General features: G+C 41.1%; 1 protein-coding gene across 2 annotated transcripts in view; it reads right to left on the bottom strand.

The window, feature by feature from the left end:
- GGA3 (golgi associated, gamma adaptin ear containing, ARF binding protein 3) overlaps nt 1–24,337 on the bottom strand; it is a 992,054-nt gene that overhangs the window by 185,090 nt on the left and 782,627 nt on the right. For both annotated transcript variants that reach the window (XM_044085033.1, XM_044085034.1), the window contains exon 16: nt 1,943–2,053. In XM_044085033.1, coding sequence (XP_043940968.1) covers nt 1,943–2,053 — 111 coding nt within the window. The remainder of the gene's footprint in view (nt 1–1,942; nt 2,054–24,337) is intronic.

Here is a 24,337-nt window from a genome sequence, read left to right as displayed (position 1 = left end):
CTGAGGGACCACCAGCTATGGGAGAAACGGGGTGACTGGAGTCGAGGGGAGCCCGAGCTGAGATCTGGGAGAGACGTAGCTGGGGGCTTAGCCAAGGAAGCACAGTCAGGGGACCACTTCCTTGGCCTATCCCGCTCTTTATGTCGGTGCTTCTCCCCATCCCCAGCCCTCTTGGTGGGAGGTTGAGTCCCAGAGGCCAGGCTGGAGGAAGAATCAGAAGTAGAGGCCTCGGAGAAAGGTGAAGGAAGGAGACCCTTCAAGATCAATTTGTTCCTCCTGTTGATCAATGAGTGTGGGTTGAAGTCTGCACAGATCAAACAGGAGGTGTCCAGGTGTGGGACACCCAGACAAACAACACAAAGAGTGTGGCCATCTGAAGGGGGGAGCTTATGGCCACATTCTGTGCACTTTCAAAAACTTGGCTTGGGGGTCTCAGCCATGGTAATGGACCACACACACACACACACACACACACACACACACACACACACACACACACACACACACACACACACACACACTTATACACTAGGGAAAGGAGAAAGAAAGAAAAGAAAGGGACCTTTTTTTTTGGATTACAGGACCGACGTCTCAGCGCAAGGTAGGGTATGGCACAGAACTAATGGTAAAAGGCTAATGAGGTAGAAGAGAGAAAAGAAAGGCCAGAAAAAATATTAAATTCACTTACCAGGAAATTGGAGCAAACAGACCATGATGCTGACTGTATACGTGACAAATGAGATCTGAGGGGGGAGGGAGACAGGGGCATTATGGGTAGGGTAGGAGCTTGGAGCTCGGATCCGATGTTGGAAAATGCGTCCGAGTCATATCCGTACTGGATCCGTATTCCAACAGGTTGAAGATCAAATGAAAACAAGAACTTCAGATCTGTAGTTAGCAGTTCTTAAATAAGTAAATGTTTCACAGAATGAAAGGAGATGCACATAGCTGGTACTACACAGACGTTTAATACTATGATGATATCAAAGATCCATATGCACGTCTGTGGTTCGGGGTAACTTATACATGTATGTTGGAAGAAATGGTGAGAGATTTCACCTGAAAATACCTGGATGTACATTTCTGAAGTGTAACTGTATTTTAATAATGTGGGTGATTATTTTTTCATACCCAGGTATATATTTCCAAACATCTCTTTTACTGATATATACTCCATTTTTTTTAAAGTAATCTCATTTAAGTCTTGTGTTCTCAACATGAGCTATGTCCAAAGGATGGCACCTCTGGTATGAACCCCCCCCCCCCCAACTATGCTGTAGTATTGTAGTGTCAATACTAGGAGATGAATTCAAACATCTGGGGTAGGCATGCAGCCCAGCATCAAAGGTTAGTGTACTCCACGCAAAACCACTGACATTTTATACTACTAATGTGAAAGGCTGTACATGGTTTGCTATGGAATGCATGCATTCAAAATTGGGTGTCATTTCAATGGTGCGCTTTTCCCTGAAGACTGGAATCAAAAATTTGTTAACATGTTCTGCGACACAGTTATTCAACTTTCTGGAGAGGAATAATGATCTGTTATACAGATGAGCGGAGGGAAATAGTATCAGTTGTTTTCATGAAACAATTTTACAATACTTTTCAAACTTATCTACGAGTGTATATAGAGAAAAATTAGTCTGTAAACACTTCACTCATTCTGCTTTTTCATCCTTACATTCTGAAAAAGATTCTTCCTGCTTTGTAAAAGTAAATGTATCGTTTGTGATGGCTGATCAGTCCAACTAGTTTATGTCTGCCAAAGCGACAGACTGCAGAGGAAATGGTTTAGCTGGTTAAATATATAAAAGTTTATTGGTAATTTTCTGGACAATTAATGCAAAACAACTGACTGGGTGAATCTGTAGACTTTAACAACTTGTTAGATGCCAGCAAAAAAAAAATCCTAATAGTATAATATTAATAAAGAGCTTACCTTTAGTGGGTTTGCTAGTAACATGACCTGTGTGACTGCAGAAGGGGGTAGAATGGGGTTAAATGGTGATAGCTCTGATGCAGATGGTGGCTGCAGTTTTACCTTCATTGCCTGTCAATAATAATAACAATAAATGTTACACATTTAAGAGGGTTCCAAAATCACCACTCCACGAACCAACTCACTAAAGACAAAAAAACACTGACGACTGGACAAATGGTCACCATCCACTTGTCAGTGTTTTTTGTCACATTTAAGAGGGTTCTAAAATCCTGAATCACACTTCTTAATGTCAAATGACTATGACAAACCCCACAATATATACAAACCTAAGAGATGTTATTTTTATAAAATAAATATCACTGCATCTTACAACCAAAGGAATGCAAGGTATATTATTGGACCCAGCCAGTTTTATGTGCTTAAAGCAGCTGCCAGCTGCTCAAGGTCAGCAGCTCATAAGATGCCTTTATTGTTCCTTATCTTTATCACAACAGTGTACCTCTTAAAAAATTCAAATGTTTCATAATATTTTTACCAACACAAACTAAAACATAAAACTTTAACAACTTAACTATATATTCTCTATAAACTGTAGGGTGAAATTCATAGACCAGGTATTCACTACAAATAGTGCACTAAAGGCATGCAGGATTGCTCATTACAGAGCACAGACAGAGACTGTAGGAAGAAGGTGCAAGAGATGTTACAGCATTCTACAAAGGGACACAGTCAGCAGTGTTTCTGCAAAACAGATGAGCAAGTTGCATAATCCCAGTAATATGATGCACATTTTTGTAATACTTATGAACTAGAGGCAGAAACAGCGACTGCAGTTATAGTCACACCAGCCACATGGACAGCACTGAATTTACGAGATAATGAGACCACAGGAACATGTTGTTTGCAGACAACATACCACCACAGCTGTATTTCACCTGCTGTAGCACTGGCTCTCAGAAGGACTTTGTGTAAACAGCCATCTCCTAATTGACAGATGCAGAACAGCACGGCTATGACCTGCAGTCTGTATGCTACCATCAACTGCAGTGTACACACAAAAGCAAAATGTACTGACACTCACATATATATATATATATATATATATATATATATATATATCCTGACCACAAACCGACCCTGTAATGTGAAGTGTGAATATTACTCTTACATCAGCCCACCTGCCACTGCTTGACCCCAAAAATGGAACTGACACTCCATGAATATCTTATAACCTACTTCTTGCAATAACACTGCATGTGCTTGACTTTTTAAAGATGCCAGTGCCTACACTGTGATGTACAATGATATATAAATGCTGACTGGTTTGAATTCAGTATGTGACTAAGTCATTTTCATGTCAGCTTTTAATGAATCATGCACAAGAACCATATGAACAAGCCCATCCCTCCCATATGTTCTATACATTTCAGTGGTGTACTGTTAATTTAGTTAGTCTGATGAATTTTGTGCTACTGGGTCACTTGTGTGCTTCTTGTACATTCCTAGCTTTCTAATCCTGATTTAGCTCTGTATTCGACATGGTTCTCTTTACCGTACATTCATGCCGGCTACATGGCCAACAGCAAGAATACTTGCGCTGATGGACTACAGGGCACATTCCATGGCTTGCATTACAGATCAAGAGCACATGGGGTTAAATGGAGGTACACAAAGGGTGTGGCCTTCCATGTTAATATTGGTCTATGGGAAGCACTGGGCTCCTTTGCAGCAGATTACTACTTTTACTGCGCATCACACTGGCTGCTTCCATGCCACAGTGGTAATTGGTCTATGGACTACACTTTTCCTCATTGTGCACACATGCAGCTGGTACATAGTGTGGAGGATGTGGATGAAAGAAGGGACTAACAACCAAAACAGTAAGATACCAAGAAGCTGGGCACAATTTATTTTATTTAAACAGTTCAGCAGTGACTTGACTAAATTATCCTACATGATTGTTAACTTCTGACTATTCCAGACCAAAAAGCAAATGAGATCAATGTCAAACTGCAGATATTAAACCCCTAGACAGGACAACTTGTATAATGAGCAATTATTTAAATCTGAATAGGTACATTTATTAAATGGTGCCCCCAAAGAATCAATATTTGGTTTCATGTTCTCCTATGTCATCTAGGACACTGGAAAAAGTGCATTAACAAGCTTCCAGCTGTAAAAGCAATACTGTTCTTTATAAAGGAAGTTGGGACATGAAACAGAAGAAAACTGCATAGCAAGTGTTTCCTCATAAACTTAAGTTTTCTGTCTGTTCTTCCTGCCCCCCCAATTAATGCAATAATTGAACAAGGCACAAAAGACCAGTCTGCCAAAACCATGCATTTTCTGTTTCTGGTGTATTTAATGAGTGTGGCTGATTTAAATAATTAAGCATAAACTAGCATGTTTGCTTTTAGTTTGATCTTCCACCTTGATACAGATACTATCCATAAGCACCATTAGTCACGTGTCCTGGATTTTTAGTTGATGGCAGTCTTCATCCCAGCCTTATAACACAAGAATCACAAATGAAATGCATACCTAGATCAATCTTCTCTCACAGTCTATGGCAATGAAAAAAAAAAAAAAAACCAAAGCAGTTTCCTGAAGGACTTAACACTTTTATGTATTTAATAGAACAGTGCACAGTTTAGTTTTATTTGAAGGTAGCTAGTGCACTTTTTCTTAAGAATAAAATATATTGCTTTCTGAAAACATGCAAGCTGTTTTTCACATTTAGGAGGAGAACTGAGTTAAGAAAAGAACAGAGAGCAGTCGGTGTAAGTGGGAACACAGTTTGTAACGTGCTTTTGCATGGGTTGCCTTAAAACTGATGTCATTTTCATTCATTCCTTAACTGATGGGTTCAGATCCAAGAATCAGATCCATCTCGGATGCTTCTTCCAAATCATAGCATCCTACAACTCTTGAGCTCCTCCCTTTACCCATAATGCCCTATCAACCTAATGTATCTCAGACCTCGTTTGCTGCTAGTAGGTTTCAGATGCGGATTCCTAGCTATCGAGCATTTTTGGTGTAATCTTCGTATTTCCTCTTACTAATTGGGTTTTATGAGTTGTTAGATTTTTGGTATTCTATCTTCTTCCTCCCTCCCATAATTTACTTTTTTATCTTCTCCCTTTCTCAGGCCTAAGTTACCATTTTTCAGTACTTCTTTCTTACCACTGTTGGTACTCCTTTGTACTCCTCAAGCACTTTTTTTACGATTGTTGGTAGTTTTTCTCCTTTCATAAATTTTCTCTTTCCTTTATGTATTAAAAAAAAAAGTCTTGTCTCTCTGTTGGTATAGTTGGATAGTGCAATTTTTACTGCGTCTTGGCCTTTTTGCTAAGATTTTGTTGTTACTGCCTTTTTTTTAGTAGTCTTGTTAAGATGTCAGAAAAAAACTTTTGGGTTTAAGAAGTGCATTTCCTGTGGGCATAAGATCCCAAATTTTGATGCCCAGAGGGAAAGTGCTTATTGTCCGAGTCCAGCCACCTTGATATAGACTGCGATATCTGCTCTGGTCTAAAGTCTAGGTCCTTGACTGATCATAAAAACAGGTTGATTCTCCGGGGTCTCATGCCTTCTAAATCCTCTTCCTCCATGGCTGGGGCTCAAACCATTAAGAAGCCTGAAAAGGCTAAAGGTGATCCTCAAGCTAAAGACAAGCAGCCTCAAAAAAAGTCTCTGTAACTTCCTTCAACATCAGCTCCCTCATCGGAGTTCTCTTTCAAGGTTCTAAAAAAAGTCGGACCCATGGATCTGACACTTTGAAGGGCAAGATCTCCATGGATTCATACCTCTCCATTCCCATTGGATCCTATTACATCCAGGCTCCCCTCTCCATTCCTAGAGGAGTCACCTTGAAGGCATTCTAGACCTCCTTCCACTATCTCCTCAATTCAATCTTCCAGATACCTTTCCAAAGCAGATGTGGACAGGATGATGAGGAAGTTCCTCAGAGCACAGATACAGAAGGGGGTTCTCCCAGCTCCAACCCGTTCTAGTCCTGACAGCTGATGTGCAACTACCTCCTCTTTGATATCTCCTCCTCTGATCAATCTTTCTGTTTCTGAGCTGTCAGATCTGAGATCCCTGAGATTGTCTACTCTGAATCTGAAGAATGCTGTTTCCTCAACTCCAATGGTCCCCCTGAGTTAACTGGCACTGAAGTGCTGGAGAACTCTCACAGCCAAAGCATCGGTGCTGGATCCAGGGGCTTGGAGTCAACATCAAAGTTTTCGGAGCCATTTCGACCCCTTGGCACTGGATAGCTCAGGTCGGACTCCCTCCTCTGGTGGGGTGCTGACAGGGTTACAGGGGCTGATGATCCAAGAGTTTTCAGCTTCAGATTAGTCTTCTTTTTCTCTTAGGTGTTCCATTTATGAGGTTATGGAGAGAGTCCTCTTTGTGCCTAGAGAACAAACATCCCTAACTCCCATCAGATCAGGCAACCCTACCTCATACTGTTCTGTGTCCTGAGTCTCGATTATCTCTTCCACTGAGACAGCTAGCCTGAGCATGCCTCCAGCCAGTCCATCAGGACATTGTAATCTCTTTCAATACTTCCTCAGAACACCCCACTGAGGGTGTCCCTCACAAGACAACGTGCAAAAGGAGGCACTTAGATTCTCCTCAGGAAATCTCTCACAGAGGACACTGATTTGGATGAAGGGGATGGGCCCCCAGATCACCACCTGACGATATCTCCTTTGGAGACATCCTGGAGTTCTTGTAACAAAGAGGTGGTTGGTCTTCAGATACCCCCTCCCAAGAGGAATTGATGATCTGGATACTTTTGGGTCTAACCCATCTACTTCTTGGGTAACCCCCGGCCAACGAGCTTGTTGACTTAGTCTATCAGCGGGCATGGAAGGAGCTGGACACTGTTGAGTCAATACCTAAGAGACCAGATATGATTCTTGCCCCCTCCACCCCCAAAAGACCTTAAACACTGGAGTAAGGGAGTTCCTGTTGGTGCCATGGTTGTTACTACAACTACAAGAAAAGAACTATCAGAGCAGACTTCCTCTCTCCATCCTCCTAAAAGGGAGTCAGGAGCACTGGACAGATTTGGGAAGCATGTTTATGCTTCGGTGACATTTGCACTTAGGTCACTGAATTACTTGCCACATTTTACGAGACTGCAAAGGGATCTGATCAAGGATCTTATCAAATATCTTTCTGGGTCTATGTCCTCCAAGGATGGGAATAGAATTTCCTTACAGCTGGTCACCCTCCAATCTATCAAAAATTCATCCAAGTGGTTGATCTCCTGTGCTGCAGAAAGTACCTCACAGGAGCAGGTTCAGGCAGAGCCATCAGGAAACATGCCTGGATGCACTTATGTAATTTTGTGGAACGATTTAAGTCTTCTTTTGTCAATGTGTCCTTTGATGGATCTTGTATTTTTGGCCCCAAGGTTAGGATTACACCCTCCATGTGCGAACAAGGGAGAAAGACCTTGTCTGCCATGGGTGTATAGTTTCTTTACCCCTCAAAGGTCCTTCTCTAGGAATGAACAAGGTGGCAGAAAGATGTGGTTTAAGAAGTCCCAGAGTCTTTTCCAGCAGTTACATGGAGATTGTTCCCCCAGGGCAGAGGAGAAACTGGAATCCAAGATGCCGACCTCATGGCAGATGTGGTCCACAGAACCAGTGATCTAGAGATTCTTTCTCAGATAGGCTCTATTAGCTCTCCTGAAAGGAGGCCCAACTGTCCCTCTCTGGTTGCAGTCAACGATCATCTATCCCTGCACCAGAGCGCCTGGCTATCACAAAAGATTAGTGGATAACATTTTCCCTGACCCCTCCAACAGTTCTGAAGAAAATCCTCAATGTTCCAGCCAGTCAGAGGGAAGTAGCATCTCTGGAAATAAAAAAGCTACTAGAAAAATGAGTCATCCAAGAGGTCTCCCCAGACCAGACAGGGTCCGGAACTTACTCACGATTCTTCTTAGTGCTAAAAAAGATAGGGGACTTGAAACCAATTTTGGATCTCAGTAAGTTAAATCAGTTTGTGCAGTAAAAAAACGTTTCAGATGGTCACAGTTCAGTCCATTTTGCCCCTGCTGCAGAAAGATGACTGGATGTGCTCGACAGATCTTCAGAATGCGTTTTATCACATTAAAATGAACAGGTGCTCCAGGAGATACATACGCTTCTGGCTGGGAGCCAATCATTACCAGTTCTGAACACCACCCTTTGGTCTCACTACAGACCCCTGGGTGTTCACCAAATGAATGGCAGTTGTAGCAGTTCACTTGAGACTGCTTGGATTCTAGGTGCTTCCATATCTAGACGACTGGCTCTTTCCTGCATCAACCAACTGATACAGGCAAGGGACTACTTGCTCCAGTTGTGTTCTCATCCAAGAACAACAGTCAATTACAACAAATCTCAACTAACCCCAACACAGAATCTGCTGTTCATAAATGCTCATTTGACTACAGTCAGTCAGACAGTCTCTTCCCTCAACTCGAATAGACACTCTGTAGTCTCAAGTCAAGAAAGTAATCCAGAATTCATCCCTTCCAGCCTGACTGACGATACAGGTTTTGGGGTCCATGGCAGTTGCTATCCCCTTGTTCTGTTGTCCAGGTTCCATATGAGAATCCTTCAATGGACTGTACTGATTCAATGGTCCATCTTCCAGCATCCATTATTCATACCAGTCAAGATCACTCACGGAAGCAAAATATATCTTCTATGGTGGATTGATTTGAACCAGCTCCACAAAGGACATCCCTTCCTTCTTCCTCTTCCCAAGGCCACAGTGACCATGGACACCTCTCAGCTCAGGTGAGGTGGGGGGACTACTTGGGAAGGATAATCCAAGGTGTGTGGTCCCCAAAAGAGGTCAATATGCACATCAATGTACTGGAAATGAGAGCTATCCTCCTAGAGTTGCAGGCCTTTCAAAATGCTCTCCATTCTGGGACAACTGCAATACAGATGGAGAACATGCCAGTACTCTGTTACATCAAAATGCAAGGGGGGAAAACATGCTGCAATCTATTTGCCTCTCCCCTCAACAAGTGCAGCACGTTCTTTGTCCTGATCCCTCCATCAAGGGAGTCATCTAGTCCACGACTGGCCCTCCAGACTTCTGTATGCATTTTCACCCTTGCCACTAATTCCCAAATTTCTTCAGAAAGCAGTTTGGTTGAAGAGCACAGTGAGCATAGTTATCCTCATTGCTCCTTTTTGGCTTTATTAGGTTTGGTTCTTGTTCCTCTGGCCTCGTCTTCTACATCCACCATGGGTTCTTGATCCAACTCCAGACCTCCTCTCTCAGTGGACAGGCATGACTCACTTGAGCAAAACAGGCCTCAAACTGACCAAATGGTTTCCACTGATTGCTAGACAGTCAAGGTTCTCCTCCCCGGTCCATCATATTTTCCTATCTTCCCATAAGGTTTCTACTAGAAAGACTTGCGTGGGTAAATGGAAAAGATTTGTCTTCTGGGATCTTAACCTCTTAAAGATCTGGACCCCTTTTCAGTGCCTGTACCAGCAATCCTTGAATTTCTAGCTTCAATCTTTAACGAAGAAGCTAGTTTTTCAGCTATTAGAGTTCAACTGGCTGCCAATGCTAACTTCCACATGGGTGGACATAACTCTACATTAGCCTCTAAATTATGCAAGGCCTTTCTCAAGGGAGCTTGTTTTTCTCAGATCTCCTTTAAAAGATCCTACACCCACTTAGGATTTAAATATAATGCCTTAACTCAAATCTCCCTTTGAAACTTCAGCCAAAGCTGACCTAAAATTTTTATCTTGAAAAAACATTTTACTGGTGGCTATTACATCAGCTAGAAGAGTATCTGAACTCCAGGCTTTGTCTTCAAAGCCTCCATATCTATTTTTTTCATAAAGACAAGGTATCATTGCAAACTAATGTCTTTTTTTTATACCCAGGGTAGCTTTTGAGTCAAATATTAATCTCCCAGTTTTCTTTCTAAATTTTTCAAACAAAGGAGAGTACATGTTACATCTATGCACAGACAGCTTCATTTCTTTCATAGAACCAAGGATTTCGGGAAACCTGATCAGTTATTTGTTCCTTTTCTCTTGCTAGATTAGGCAATCTGGTATCTAAAGTTACACTGGCCAAATTAGTTGACTGATTGTATAACATATGACGATGGTAAATTGTGTTTAGCTTTACCAAGACCTCCTACATCCCATTCCACCAGATCTATGTGGTCTCTTCAGCTTTTTGGTCCAGGGCATCAGATGACATTTGTGCAGCTGCAACTTGGGCTAATCCCCACCTTTAAATTGTTCGTTACAAACTGGATTCAATTTCTAGGCACAGAGAGGTATCTGGCTCAGCAGTGTTCCAGAATATCCTTCTTTAGGGGCCTCCCAAAGTTACAGCAGTTGGGGACTGTTGTGACAGAAAGATGTGGCTTAAAAAGTCACAGGGTCTGACAACATCAGATTAAAAAGTTATGTATTCACCATAACATTCTATCTGTGTTGTCCATTGGCATTCTTCCTCAACTCCCCACCCACCTGCCCCCTCCCTTTTTGCCTTCTTGAGAGACCCTAGAGCTTGTATAGGAACTGCTGTTCCTTTTTTGAGGTCCAACTTCCCCTTTTCTGTGCTACCACTGCCTTTTTCTCTCACTAGTTATCCTTTTACATATAGGGACAGCAAACTCAATCTGAGGTATGTTAGGCTGGTGGGGCATTGTGGGTAAAGGGAGGAGCTTGAGAGTTCTAGGATCCTATGATCTGGAAGAGGGAGCTGAGTTGACTCCAAATCTTGAACGTGAACCCGTAAGTTGAGGAAGAATAAAAATGGACAACACAGATGAAATGTTACGATGAGTACGTAACTTTTTATTTTACATTAGGTAATGCCTGTGGGTGTAGCCATTGATTTGGGACAACTATTCCTATTTGGATAGTTAAACTTCATTTTTTGAATGTGTACATAGTTTTGTATGTTTGCCCTCAGTAGAAAGGGTTGTCACCAAACATAGGGAACCTATGACATGAAAAATAACCAGACATCCTATAGCAGTATTTAAAGAAGTTATGTACTTAACATAACGTTCTGTGTTGTCGATCTTCATTTATCCTTGACTTTTGTGAATACGGTTCTGATCCTCAGAACTGGCTCAGCCATTACACACCTCATGCAAGCCAAAAACTTTTGAGCTAAGACTCTATCCACAATACCCCTCTCCATATTACCTCAAATCGAGTTTGCAGCTACATAGAAAGACATAAGAATATGTACATGGAAATTAAGAAGCTATGTCCCAAGGTCAAACCTGAAAAAGTTACCAGGACAAGCATCCGATCCTCCAAAAAATTCTACAGGAGGAGGAAGAAGAGTGGGGCACCAAAGATAAATGAAGATCCACAACACAGATGGAAAGTTACGGTAATTACATAACTTCTTTATCTGACATTCTCAATCTTTATTTATCCTTGACTCTTGGGACAGAGTCCCCAGCTACTTAGATCCTGGTTGGCATTATAGAAGAATATTCTTGAAAACCATAGAGCCAAAGGATCATCTTCCCCTGGAGACCAGATCCAATTTATAATGAGTGATAAAGGTATGCAGAGTAGCCCATGTCGCTGCTGTACATATTTCATCCATGGAAGCCTTGGAATGGAAAACAGCAGATGTGGCTATTACCCTAGTAGAATGTGCTCTCACTGGCACTGGTAACTGGAAATTCTTTTTAATGTATATGAAAGTAATACAGTCTCTTAACCACTTTGATAAGGTGACTTTTGAAACAGATTTCTCCAGAGATGGACAGGAAAACAGATAAAGATTGTTTGAATAATATTATTTTCTGAAACCACCTTAGGGAAAAAAGATGGGTTGGTTCTTATAGAGTAACTTATGAAAAATCACATACTGGGGTTTTGAAGATCATGCTTGTAATTCGGAAATCCTTCTGGTGGAGGTAATAGCTATGAGAAAAATGGTCTTCCAAGACAGAAACTTTAAGTGACATGTAGCTGGGGTTCCAAAGGGAGACACCAAAGACTGCAAAACTAAGGTAAAATCCCAAGGAGCAAGATAGTCTTTAAATGGAGGTTTCAGCTGCAAAGCTCCCTTCATGAACAATTTACACAATCTATGGGAAATTAGTGAATGCTCTTCTAAGTCTTCATGGAAACTGGAAATAGCAGCATGTTGGACCCTAATAGTGGAAGCAGATGTTCCTTGATCGAAAAGCATAGCTAAAAATTCCAATACCTTTTCTACTGGTGCAGAAAAGGGGCTAAGGCTATTACTGGGCACTCAAAAGAAAATCTTTTCCACTTGCTGAGGTAAGTTTTCTTGGTGGAAGGTCTATGGAAGGCCAGTAAGATTTTTTGGACTGGGGAATTGGAGGAGCCAAGCTGTAAGCTTGAAGTTCTGAAGATTGGGGTACACCAGTCCCTGCGGATGAGATAGAAGATCAGGAATTGGGTCCAGAATCCATGGACAGTGAATTAGACGAGGTTACAGAGGAAGGGGAACCAGACTTGTCAAGGCCAGAAGGGCGTAATGAGGATCACCTTGCTTCTCAACCTGCTGGCTTCCTTTAAGATGAGAGGAATCAGAGGGAAGGGGGGAAAGACATAGAGTAGTCCAGAGGGCCAGTCGTAAAGGATAGCATCTCTGCAGAACCTCCTCTGAGGGGAAATTAGGGCAAAGTAGCTGCTGCACTTATTGTTTTGGAGTGATGCAAAGAGGTCAAACAAGGTTGGCCTCAGCAACGAAAAATCTCCCTCATCACTCTGGATTTGAGAAACCACTCATGAGGCAGGACAATGCATCTGCTGAGTTTGTCCACTATCATGATCGAGCTCCTAGGGATGTGCACTGTTATTAGAAAACGGTTGGTGGATATCACCCATTGCCACACTACAAGAGCTTCTCGACACAGGGGGTAAGACTTGGTTCCGCCCTGTTTGTTGATGTACCAGACTACTGACATGTTGTCTTCTGAACTGCAAGTGTTCCTAGAGGGAGGACAGATTGGAAGGCTTGCAACACTAAGAAAACTCCCCTCAGTTCCAGAACACTGATACGCAGATTGTTCTCTATCGGGGACCAAGTGCCTTGGACTGTTCTTCCCAGATAATGCCCCCCTACCCCATCTCGGAGGCATCCCTGGTCACTATGGCCTTGGGTTGGGGGTGGAACAAAAGGAAGGGCTAAAAGAATTTCCTCAGATTCCATCCACCAGGATAAGTCTTTCTTACAATGACTGGTGATTAAAACTGGATGGGTTAGGATGGACTATTGGGATGCCAGAAGCCATTGTAGCAGCCGCATGTGAAATCTTGCTAGTGGAACTAAGGTTATGGTCACTGCCATGGACCCTAAAGCTCGGACTAGAAGTGCAGGAGCCTTCTCCCTGGAGAGAATGGCTTGTACCTGAGATTGTATCTTTTGTAGCCTGTGAAGAAGAAGGGAAGCTACACAAGAGATGGTATTCAGAAGAGCTCCTATGAACGTCTAAAATTTGAGTGGGACTTAGCTGAGATTTTGATTGGTTCACTGTAATGCCCAGATGATCGAACAGGTGCAGAATGAAATCTGCTACTTGAAGTAGTAGATGCCTGGTGGGAGCAGTGATAAACCAATCGTCTAGATAAGGAAACACATGGAATCTGTGCAGTCTCACGTGAGCTGTTACTGCTGACAAACACTTGGTGAACAGCCAGGGGGCTGTCGTGAAGCCAAAGGGCAGCACTCTGAACTGAAAATGACTGGCTCCTAGCCAAAAGCAGGGGAACCTTCTGGAGCATTTGTCCACTTTTATCTTGTAATATGCGTCCTGAAGAGCTATAGAGCACATCTAGTTGTTTTCCTCTAGAAAGGGAAGTATAGACTGAACTGTGACCATCTGGAATTTTGCTTTCTGAGCAAACTTGTTCAGAAGGCTGAGATCTAAAGTCAGTCTCAAGTCCCCTGTCTTTTCTGGTACCAAAACGAACCTTGAGTAAAATCTGGATCCTATCTGGCCTGGTGGGCCTTCTTGGATGACAATTTTTTTCTAGCAGCTTTTGAATCTCTATCGCTGCTTGATCCCTCTCATTGGGTGGAACATCGAGGGGTCTTCATTTTGATTTAGGAAAGAGAGTGAATGGAATATGGTAACCTCTGGCAATGATCTTCTGCACCCAAGTATCCAAAGTTATTTGCTGCCAGGCTCTTGAGTGCAGAGAAAATTTTCCCCAGCTGCTTCCAGGGGTAAGTAATCAGGCCCCCTTTCAGGAACACTAGTAGGATTGACTAGAGAAATAATCTCTGGAACCCTGATTTTGCAGGCCACCTCTGCCACAGGATCAGCATCTTCCATTACAGTTCCCCCCTCTGCCCTGAGGGGAGCCACCACCACGCGTCTTGAAAAGACCCTTGGGATTTTTTTAACCACATCTTCCCGCTGCTCTGATTCTAAGAGTAGCATCATTGGGGAGCAGAAAATATGCCCACAGCAGGTAGACTCTTTCCATGTTTCTTGCACCTGGTTAGAGTTTCTTTAACTTTGGGGTGCCGAATAAGGAAGATCCATCAAAGTGAGCACTGACGAAGGAAGAGTTAAATGGCTCCACAAACTCACACAAAGTGCATCCAGGAGTGATGCTTTATGGCAACATCTGAACCCGCTGCCCTGGTTGTTTCTGAATGAGTTGAAAATAGACTCCAGAGTGGCTAGCTGGGAGGCTAATTTATCCTGGACCTCCTCAGACACAGCTCCTGCTAGGGTATCTGACAGCTCCTTGATCAGATCCCTCTGCAGCCTAGTGAAATGTTGCATGAAATTTAAAGACCTTAAGGCAAAGGTCGATGAAGCATACACCCACCTTCCGAATCTGTCCATCACCCTGGACTCTTGATTAGGGGGATGAACAGTGGAATTCTCTCCAGGGAATTGGCTCTATGGAGTCAGAAGCCTTCTAAGCCCACTGCGCAATCAATGTAATAAGATCGACCGTGGGAGGGGTCACCCAAGAAGTAGATGGGTGAGCATCAATAGCAAGCAAGTACAGTGACTCCTCAGATGTAGGGTCTTTGGGCTTCGAGTTACCCCTCTGTTTCCGAATTTCCAAAATGTCTGCAAAGGAGACATCTTCCGGGGGTGACCGTGGGGAACCCTCCCCATCATCGAAGTTTGTGTCTTCTGTGACAGATTTCTTAGGGGAATCTAAGTGTTTACTCTTACACGTCTTTTTCCTGGGTGGCTCCTCAGTGGGAATCTCGGAGGACGACTTGGAAGAAGAGGGGCACTATGCAGGGGTATCTTGCAGCTTAGGTGCTCGCTGTCCGGGTGTGGAGCTTGGCGGCAGCTCTGGGCAAGAGGGAGTCCTAGGATAAAACTCCAACACAGAAGGGGCCAGTTGAAAGCTTGCAAAGACTAATGCCCTCCCCATAACCTGGAAGGCAGCCTCCCGAAGAGGGCTAGGAGCCTGGAACTGAGAGGGACAACCTTGGAACCGAGGTCACACCCTGCTCCAAGAGACCCACCGCCCCCAAGCAGGAGCTGAGGCAGAGTCCACATCAGCTGAGGTTCTGAGAGTCCAGGACGAGTCCGAATAAAAAACTGGAGCTGATCCTGAACCCTTGGACCCAACAGCAGAGCTATGGCCCCAGGAGTCTGTCATTTCCGAAGGAACCAAGGGAGTAAAGGCAGATCCTGGAACCAAAGGGGAAAAAGCTGTTGGCACCAGAGCAGCTGGAACTGGAGGGATCAGAATCAAATGCTCTAAGCCCTCAGAGTAGGTTAGAGGAGGAAGATTTGGTGGAGTCCTGGGAGAAAGGAACAGACAGATAAGCCTAAGGGAGGGTCAGGTCTGGCAAGGCAGGGGACTCAGGAGCTGCCCCACAAGGAGTCAATAGAGGGTGAATACCTTGTCCTGGGTGATGTAGGAATGTCTGTTTTCAGCACTGATGGAAGTTCTGACAATTGTGGAAGCATGGTAGGAGGAGTTGGTATCGACAGGGAAGCTGAAGCTGTTGATACCGATGTGACCAGCACTAAGGTCTGTGGTGCCATGGTAGATGGTGCTGAGGTAGTTGGTTCAGAAAGTTTGCAAACTTTAGCCTTCAGTTCTGCTGAAGTGGTGGGAGTGGAAGACTTATATCTTTTTGCTACTGGAGATGAAGGAGATGTTGGCACCAAGTGGCTTAAGTCTAATATCAGATTTAGAGGGGGATGTGTTGGTCTTTGATATAGCCCCCTCAAGACTTGATTAGACCTTTCAAAATTAATTTATTCTTTCTTTTGACTAAGGCCCGGTTACTGAATATCCGACAAATTGTGCAGTCTAGCTGGAGATAAGCCAGGCCTAAACAATACACACAGGAAGAATGCCCATTGGAACTGGGCATCTTCCAGCCACAATCCTGGTACTGTTTAAAGCCAGTAGTGCCTTTTGACTTATCCGCCATGTTGACAGCACAAAGAAAAAACAAATGTCAACAGACAGAAAATGCACACACACTCATAGGAGAGGAAAACTACCAACAATGGTAGGTCAAACTTACCTAAAGAGGTAGAGAAAAAGAGAGGGGTACTACTAATGATGTTAGGAAAGGAATATCATAAGGCACACTCACTTGACAAAGAAGAGCAGGTAGAAGGAATACAGAAAGGAGATATATATGTGTGTGTGTGTGTGTGTGTATATATATATATAAGAAATACATAAGATTAATCAGGCATATCACGGAAAAAATAAGAAAGTATTTACTTAGCTGCGAGAGAAACTGTCTGACGTGTCTTGTGGCAAGAGAGGCAAACGAGATCCAAGGTAATATGGAGAGGGGTACTGGGAGTAGGGTCTTAGCTCGAGAGTTTTTGGATTGTGTGAGCTATGTAACGGCCAAGCTGTTTCTGAGGATTGGAACCATATTTCCAAGAGTCAAGGAAAAATGAAGATTGACAACATCAGATGAGATATTTTTGAAATTCTATGAAAATTTGTATAAAGAAGAGGAATGTGAAAAACAAGAAAGTGCACAACTGGAAATATTTATGGAAGACTTAATTATGCCAAGCTTAGAGGAAGATGAAGTTCAATAATTAATAGTATACGAGAAGATGAGATAACGGTGATGTATAATCAACTGTCAGAGAAGTTTCCAGGAATAAATAGTATTCCTGTGTAAGTTTTGAAGTTAACAGGAAAGAAAGTGATAAAGATCTGGAAATTTTTGTTTAATATTATTTTAAAAGGAGTGGAAGCACCAGCATCTTGGAAGAAAGCTGGGGTGACTGTATTATCCAAAAAGAGTAAAGATTCATCAGACCAAGCTTCATATAGACCCACTAATATTTTAAACCATGATTATAAAGAACTTATGTCTATACTAGCTAAAGGAATGGCAAAGGTGCTGCCAAACTGATTGATATGGATCACAGTAGTTTTGTGGAGGGGATGCAAACATCTGACAACATTAACAGAGCATTTATGATACAAGGAAACAGAATGTCTTCTTCTTTTGGCTTTTTCCCGGTTAGGGGTCGCCACAGCAGATCACCTTGTCCGCTCATGACTGGCAGTGGAGTTTTATGGTGTCAAGTTGCCGGTCCGGCACCCAACCTTCCACAGAAGGCACACACACACTCACACCTAGGGCCAATTTAGAGTGCCCAATTCACCTACAGCATGTCTTTGGGATGTGGGAGGAAACCCACGTGACCACAGGGAGGACAGGCAGACTCCGCACAGAAGGCACCCCAGCTGAGGACTGAACCGGAGAACTTCTTGCTGTGAGGCGGCAACGCTAACCTTTGCACCACCGTGGAAGCAGAATGTAAAAAAAAATATCACTGTTGTTTATAGGTCTTGAGACACAGAAACAATTTGACAGAGTAAGCTTGGATTTTATGAGAAGGGCAACTGAAGCATTTGCATTCCCTAATGCAATTATATGGTTAATTAGGAGGATATATGAAGAATAAGTGGCAAGAATTAAAAGGGGGGGGGTTCCTCTCCAATAAGTTATGTTTAAACAGAGTTACCAGGCAGTGAGTCCTTTTTCTCCTTTATTTGTTTTATATTTAGAGCCACTGTCAAAGAAAATAAGGGACTCAAAAATTCAAGGATATAATTGGCATGGTAATTATGAAAATTTGGTTTTATTTGCAGATGACATTATTTTGTACTTGATACATCCAGAAAAGGACATTTTGGTGGTATGGACAATTATGAGACAGTTTCAGGTCTTTTCATGATATAAAATTAATGAAGATAAAATAAAGACTATAGGCATGAATTATGTACCCATGAATGAACTGCTTCAGCAATAACCATATTTATGGGGGTACAATAAAATGAAGTATTTAGGGGTATGGATTAAAAGGGCGTATGTTATGGCAGCTAAGGATATGTGGGAAGACACCAAACAAAAGATAATATAAAAACTGAGAAACTGGAAGCTGTTTTATGCATATGGATAGTAAGATACAAGCAGTGAAGATGTTTGAGTCCCTTTAGTTTTACGTACAGCTCAGGCATATTTTTATCAGCCAGAAGAAAAGTTGTGGACAATAATAAAAAGCTGAAGGAATTTAACTGGAAGAGGGCAAGAGTTAAGTGGGATAAGCTGATCTTCCCAACAGAACAAGGTGGTTTAAGATTACTTGGTTTGAAGGGATATTTTAGAGCTATGCAGTTGAGGCTAATACACATAACATAAGCAGAAGGTCATAATTCAAAGTGGAAAGGGATGATGATGAAGCAGGGGAAGTTCAAGAAATAAGACGGAGTGGGATTTTGGATGCAGAACCTTGAGGATAACAACCACCACCATACGGATTATAATATTAAAATATCAGGATTTGCAGGCAGAAATAAGATCAATATGGAAGAAGGATACCCAAGACAGTTCCAGTAATAGAAGCAATGGGTCTTATAAAAAATAATTTACAATCATACTTATATATGTTACTGATACATGTAACTGTACAAACTGCAGAAAAAGTAATTACTGGGCACATTGCAGGTGCTACAAAGAGCACTTTTGGCTAACATCAAAGACTGAAGCAATACTAATTTCATGAACTCTAATCATTCTTTGACTTAGGAATGGCTCCATTCCCATCATGGTATTAGAAATCCAAAAGACGGAGAAATTTAAAAAAAAATTATACTCAAAAGTTGCATAAAGTTTTCTAAGATCTAAGCCAGCATGAGAATGGAGAAAGGAAATTTTGCCCATAAGGATGACTGCAAGTAGGGGTACAGAAAATAGCTAAGGGGATGGAATTTACTGCAGAAAAGTGGTAAAAGAAGCAATCTATTGGGACAAATAACTAGAGAGGGAAAGGTTAAAAACTGTCTTCCCTACCAGGGATTGATATCCGAATATAGGCAAAGAGAAAGGAATAGAGGAGTCCTAAGTGAAAGACTTGCTTCAGTAGAGTTTTTAGTTGACTCTAAAAGAGAAACTGCTACGAAAAAGGAAACAATTAGTAGGGCATACAAAATACTGCATGATAACTATAAGAATCAAAGGAGGTTAGAAAGAACTGGAAACAGATTGAAAAAACAACTTAAAAGGGAACAATGGGAAGACATATGTATTGATATCAAGTTTGCAACAAAGACAAGAAGATTTAGGATTTTTACATGGACGTGTTTGCATAGGTATTTCTATACCCTAAGAAGACTTCAAAGAATTTTTCTTCTGGCAGATAGCAAATGTTGAAGGTGTGATGGGGAAGAAAGAGGTAAGTGGGAACGTTTTTGGGAATGTAATGAGCTAGCAGATTTTAATAATTCCCTACAGTATACTCTGTCAGAAAATAGGGGACCAAGTGGCTGTAACTAAGGAAATGACTCTGCTGAGCTGGGACAGAGGATCTAAACTGCCTAAACATTGTAAAGCCTTAAGTTTAATTCTACTGGCTGCAAAAAAAGCAATTACTTGATAATAGAAATAGAAATCACAATCTAAACCAAATATATTTGAAGTACTGAATATTTTTAAAAAGATGAAAGAACTATAAATTAAATCTTTAGAAAATAGAAAAAGCAAATTACATAGACATAAATGGAATTTGTGGGAACAATACATATATAAAATAATGTTCAGGAGTGAGGTTTAAGAGAAGGCAGGAACTAAGCAATTTATGTAATGCTGAACTTAATGAGAGCTGTAAAGAAAGAAAATGCATATATAATGTATGTAAATTAAAAAAATGTTAATATGATTTATTTTCACTTTTATTAATGTGTGTGCCTATGTCTTAAATGATAATTTAATAAAGGTGCTTAAATAAAAGCAGTTTCCTGAAGAAAACGATAACCTAAAGGGTTCTATGTTAAATGTCAGTGTTGATGCCTGTTGTCAAAGTACAGTGGCTAGTGACTCATGAGAAATATGCCATTGTTTCCTAGTGGCCTGCAGAATGTCATATGCAGAGACCTGAGCTTCCATTTTTCCCTGATACTGAGTCACCACAGCATTTCCAAAAAAAGTGAACAGAGTCTGGAATCACTGTTGCTCTGCTTGTCTTTTCTGTATATGTTTCTAGCTGTATAAAGATGGTAAAGTCACTATTATACAACAGATCAACTGCAGATGCTTTAGTAACCATGGTTTTTGAATTGCAACTATCAAGAATGAACAGCTTTATATACAGTCGAGAGTATGCACAATACTATTCTGCTAGGAAGGGTGGTCCCTTACAATTAGGAAGACTTGATAGCAAGGGTGAGAGCACACCTGCTTATCCCCGGCATAAGAATTATGCAAGTCCATGTCAAAACCATTGAAGGTAATACTGGTAGTCATACAGTTATGCAGAAACCACAGGACTTTAATGAGGTCTGTAAGGCCACCAGACCTGAATGCCTAAAATAAAACTTTGAGTGATGGGCAAAAATGCATGCTAAGATAATGAAATCCAAGTACATCTCTTGAAATTTATTCCTAACAGTTTTCTGCAAGGGGATGAGTATGTTGGTTACCCTGTGACACGGCTTACTTCCATAATGAAATTAAGGCTTCAGCAAAATGAGTGAGATGGCTCAGAATAATATGGATGAATATTTTCCCTGCTGTGGAAAGCAAATGTTCTGATCCTTTCAACATGCAAGCTTCTCTCTATTTTGAACGTGACATTCAGGCATTTATCAAGTGTTTTTGAATCTTCATACTATTCTAAATTCAAGTAATTTAGCAGATGTTTCAACACGCATTCTTACCTTTAAAATTAAAGACTTCAGCTAGTATGCTATCAAGTTGCATTTTTGTTGATCCTGGATTCACTGCCAGCTAACTTTACTTAGCAATAGGGGTTTTGGTGGCAGACTCTCTCATGGGGTGCTAAAAATCATCTTTGATACTGCCATTTACTGCAGATTATTTCTGGCATTCCTGAGTGTATTAACTGCTTTTCATCTTCAGGTTAAATAACATCACTTCCCCTCAGGGGTGTCAATCAGTCTTGGGATGTCAGTAAGACAAATAAATGAGTACTGATCCACAAACCAAATATTTGCCTGGCAAAGATTTAGTGTATTTTTCAATAAAGTGGTGAATCTCTATTTTTATTTCCAATAAACATCTTTATTAAATTATCATGTATGACAAAGGCAAGCTTACATTTATATAAATGAAAAACAAACATTGACACCACTTTAGTTGCAAACATTATACATCTCAGACACCACTGAAACAACTGTAGTTGCAAACATTATACATCACTTATAATCTATCCCGTCATTGTCAGTTAAGCATCATATGGCTCATTCAAATCCTGACTCTTAAACCACATTCCTTCTCTGCATATATTGTTCCCACAATTTCCATGTTTTCCTATGTAGTTTGCTCATTCCCTTCTCTAAAGATCCCAATTCCAGTTGTTTTATCTCAGTTACTATATTCACTATTTCTAGTAAAGTTGGTCTAGACTTTGATTTCCATTTTCTAGTAATTGCTTTTTTGGCAGCCACCATAATTAGGCTCAGCAAGGCTTTACTACTTCTAGGCAATTCCTATAGTGTATCATTACTCATAAAATCATCTCCCCAGTCAATCCAATCCTCTTACCAAGCATCTCAGACACAGTGGTCCTCAGAGAATCCCTAAAGTCCACCAGCTCACCATGTTCCCAAAAAATATGCTCCCAGCCACCCCTTTCCAGCCCATCACACCTCCAACATTTGCTATCCAACTGAGGAAAAATTCTTTGGAGTCTACTTGGGGTATAAAAATACTTATGTAACACTTCCAGCCAAAGATCCTAAATCTTATAGACTTTGTTGCATATTTGGGAGATACACATATATCCCTCCACTGTCTCTTTGTGAATTGCTTATCCAATCTCTCTTCCCAATGCTTTCTAAGCTCCTCTGATTGATTCTTACAGTTATGCAGTATTTCATATGCTCTACTAATTATTCCTTTTGTAACAGCAGCTTCTGTTCCAGATTCTATTACAAACTCAACCAGTGCTGGTCTTTCATTTACGATCCCCTACTTCTTTCTGTTTGCCTATACTCTGATATAAATCCTTGATAGGGAAGGCAATCTCTAACATGCAGTACAAATAAATTATTGGCCTCTTCCCATTCTATTATCTTTCCCTTTCTAGTTATTTGCTCCCAATATCTTGGTTCCTTTGCCAGTTTTATCCAATAAATTCTAGCCCCCTCTTGCCTATTACCTATATCCCTAACCACAGTCACCCCTATCAGCAGAATCTCTTTTCTCCATTATCATGATGGTTTAGTTCTTAGAATATCACCTGCTACTTTATGAATATAATACTCTGTATGTTTTTTGTTGCTCTCCTTAACAGTCTGCATCCAAAACCCTAATCTCTCCTTACTTCTTGAACTTCCCCTTGTATCATCATCATTCCTTTCCACTTTGAATTACAGTTTTCTGCTTGTGCTATATATAAAGAGCCTTAAATGTGTTGTTCTAAAATTCCTCTCAAATTGGGCAATCCTAGTCTGCCTTGTTCTACTGGAAGAATCAGCTTATCCCACTTGATCCTTGTTGTCGTCTCTTCCCAGATAAAATCCTTCAACTCTTTTTTTAAATTGCTATCCACAGCTTTCTTGGGTTGATAAAAATATGCCTGATGTGTATAACACTAAAAGGACTAAAAACATTTTAATTGCTTGTATCTTAGTATCCATATCCACACAAAGCTTCCAGTTTCTCAATTTTTGTATTATCTTCTGTTTAGCCTCTTCCCACATATCCTTAGCTGCCACAATAGAGTCATTTCTAATCAATACTCCTAAATACTTCATTTTATCATGTCCCCATAAATATGGGCATTGTTGGACCAATTTGTGGGTGGGTACATAATTTACCGCGAGTGCCTTTGTTTTAGCTTCATTAATTTTGTATCCTGAGAAGATCTGAAACGGTCTTAAAATATTCCACAACACTGTAATGTCCCTTTCTGGTTTTGGCATGTATAAAATGATATAATTTGCAAACACAGCCAACTTTTACTGACTACCATACCAATTATAGCCTTGATTTTCTGAATCCCTTATTTTCTTTGCCAATAGTTCTAAATATAATGCAAACAATGATGGGGAAAGCGGACAACCCCTAGTTCCTCTACTCAAGCAGAAGTTAAAAGAGAGGACCCCAGCCACTTTAGGTTTCACCTCAAATCCCTCATATATACTCCCAATCAACCTTACAATTGTATTAGGGAAACCAAATGCTTCCATTGCCCTGCTCAAGTAGTCCCAGTCTACTCTGTCAAATGTTTTCTCTGCATCAATACTGAGCAATAACAGTATTATTTTCTTACACTCTGCTTCCCTCTGGATCATCAATGTTCTGTTAATATTGTCAAATGTTTGCCTCCCCTCCACAAAGCCACACTGATCCAGAACTATCAATTTTGGTATCACTTTTGCCATTCTTTTAGCCATTATAGACATGAACACTTCATAATCATGGTTTAGTACTGAAATGGGCCTGTATAAAGCTGGATCCAATGGATCTTTGCCCTCTTTAGGTATCACCATTACCACTGCTTTCTTCCAGGATGCTGGTACTTCTCCTCCTCTTAAAGTACTGTTAAAACCTTCCAGATCCTTATCAGTTTTTTCCCTCCTAGCTTTCAAACTTCCACAGGAATACCATCTAAACCTGGGGACATTACTGTAGATTGGTTATACATAGCCATTTGTATCTCTTCTCTTCCTGTCCTGTTAATAATTCATCCTCATCTACCTCTAACCTTGGCATATTTAACTCTTCCATAAACATTTCCATTTGTACCTTTTCTTCATTTCCATATTTCTCTGCTTTATACAAACTTTCATAAAATTTCCGAAATACTTCTAATACTTCCACAGGATCTCTTGTTATCTTCCTTGTAAAAGGATCTATAAGCTTGATGACAACCCTTTCCACTTTCTGTTGCCT

The sequence above is a fragment of the Protopterus annectens genome, chromosome 10.part0 (genome assembly GCF_019279795.1).
Source record: "Protopterus annectens isolate FY-2018-M chromosome 10.part0, PAN1.0, whole genome shotgun sequence".
NCBI classification, from domain to species: Eukaryota; Metazoa; Chordata; order Ceratodontiformes; family Protopteridae; genus Protopterus; species Protopterus annectens.
This window is presented reverse-complemented; position numbering and strand designations above follow the sequence as displayed.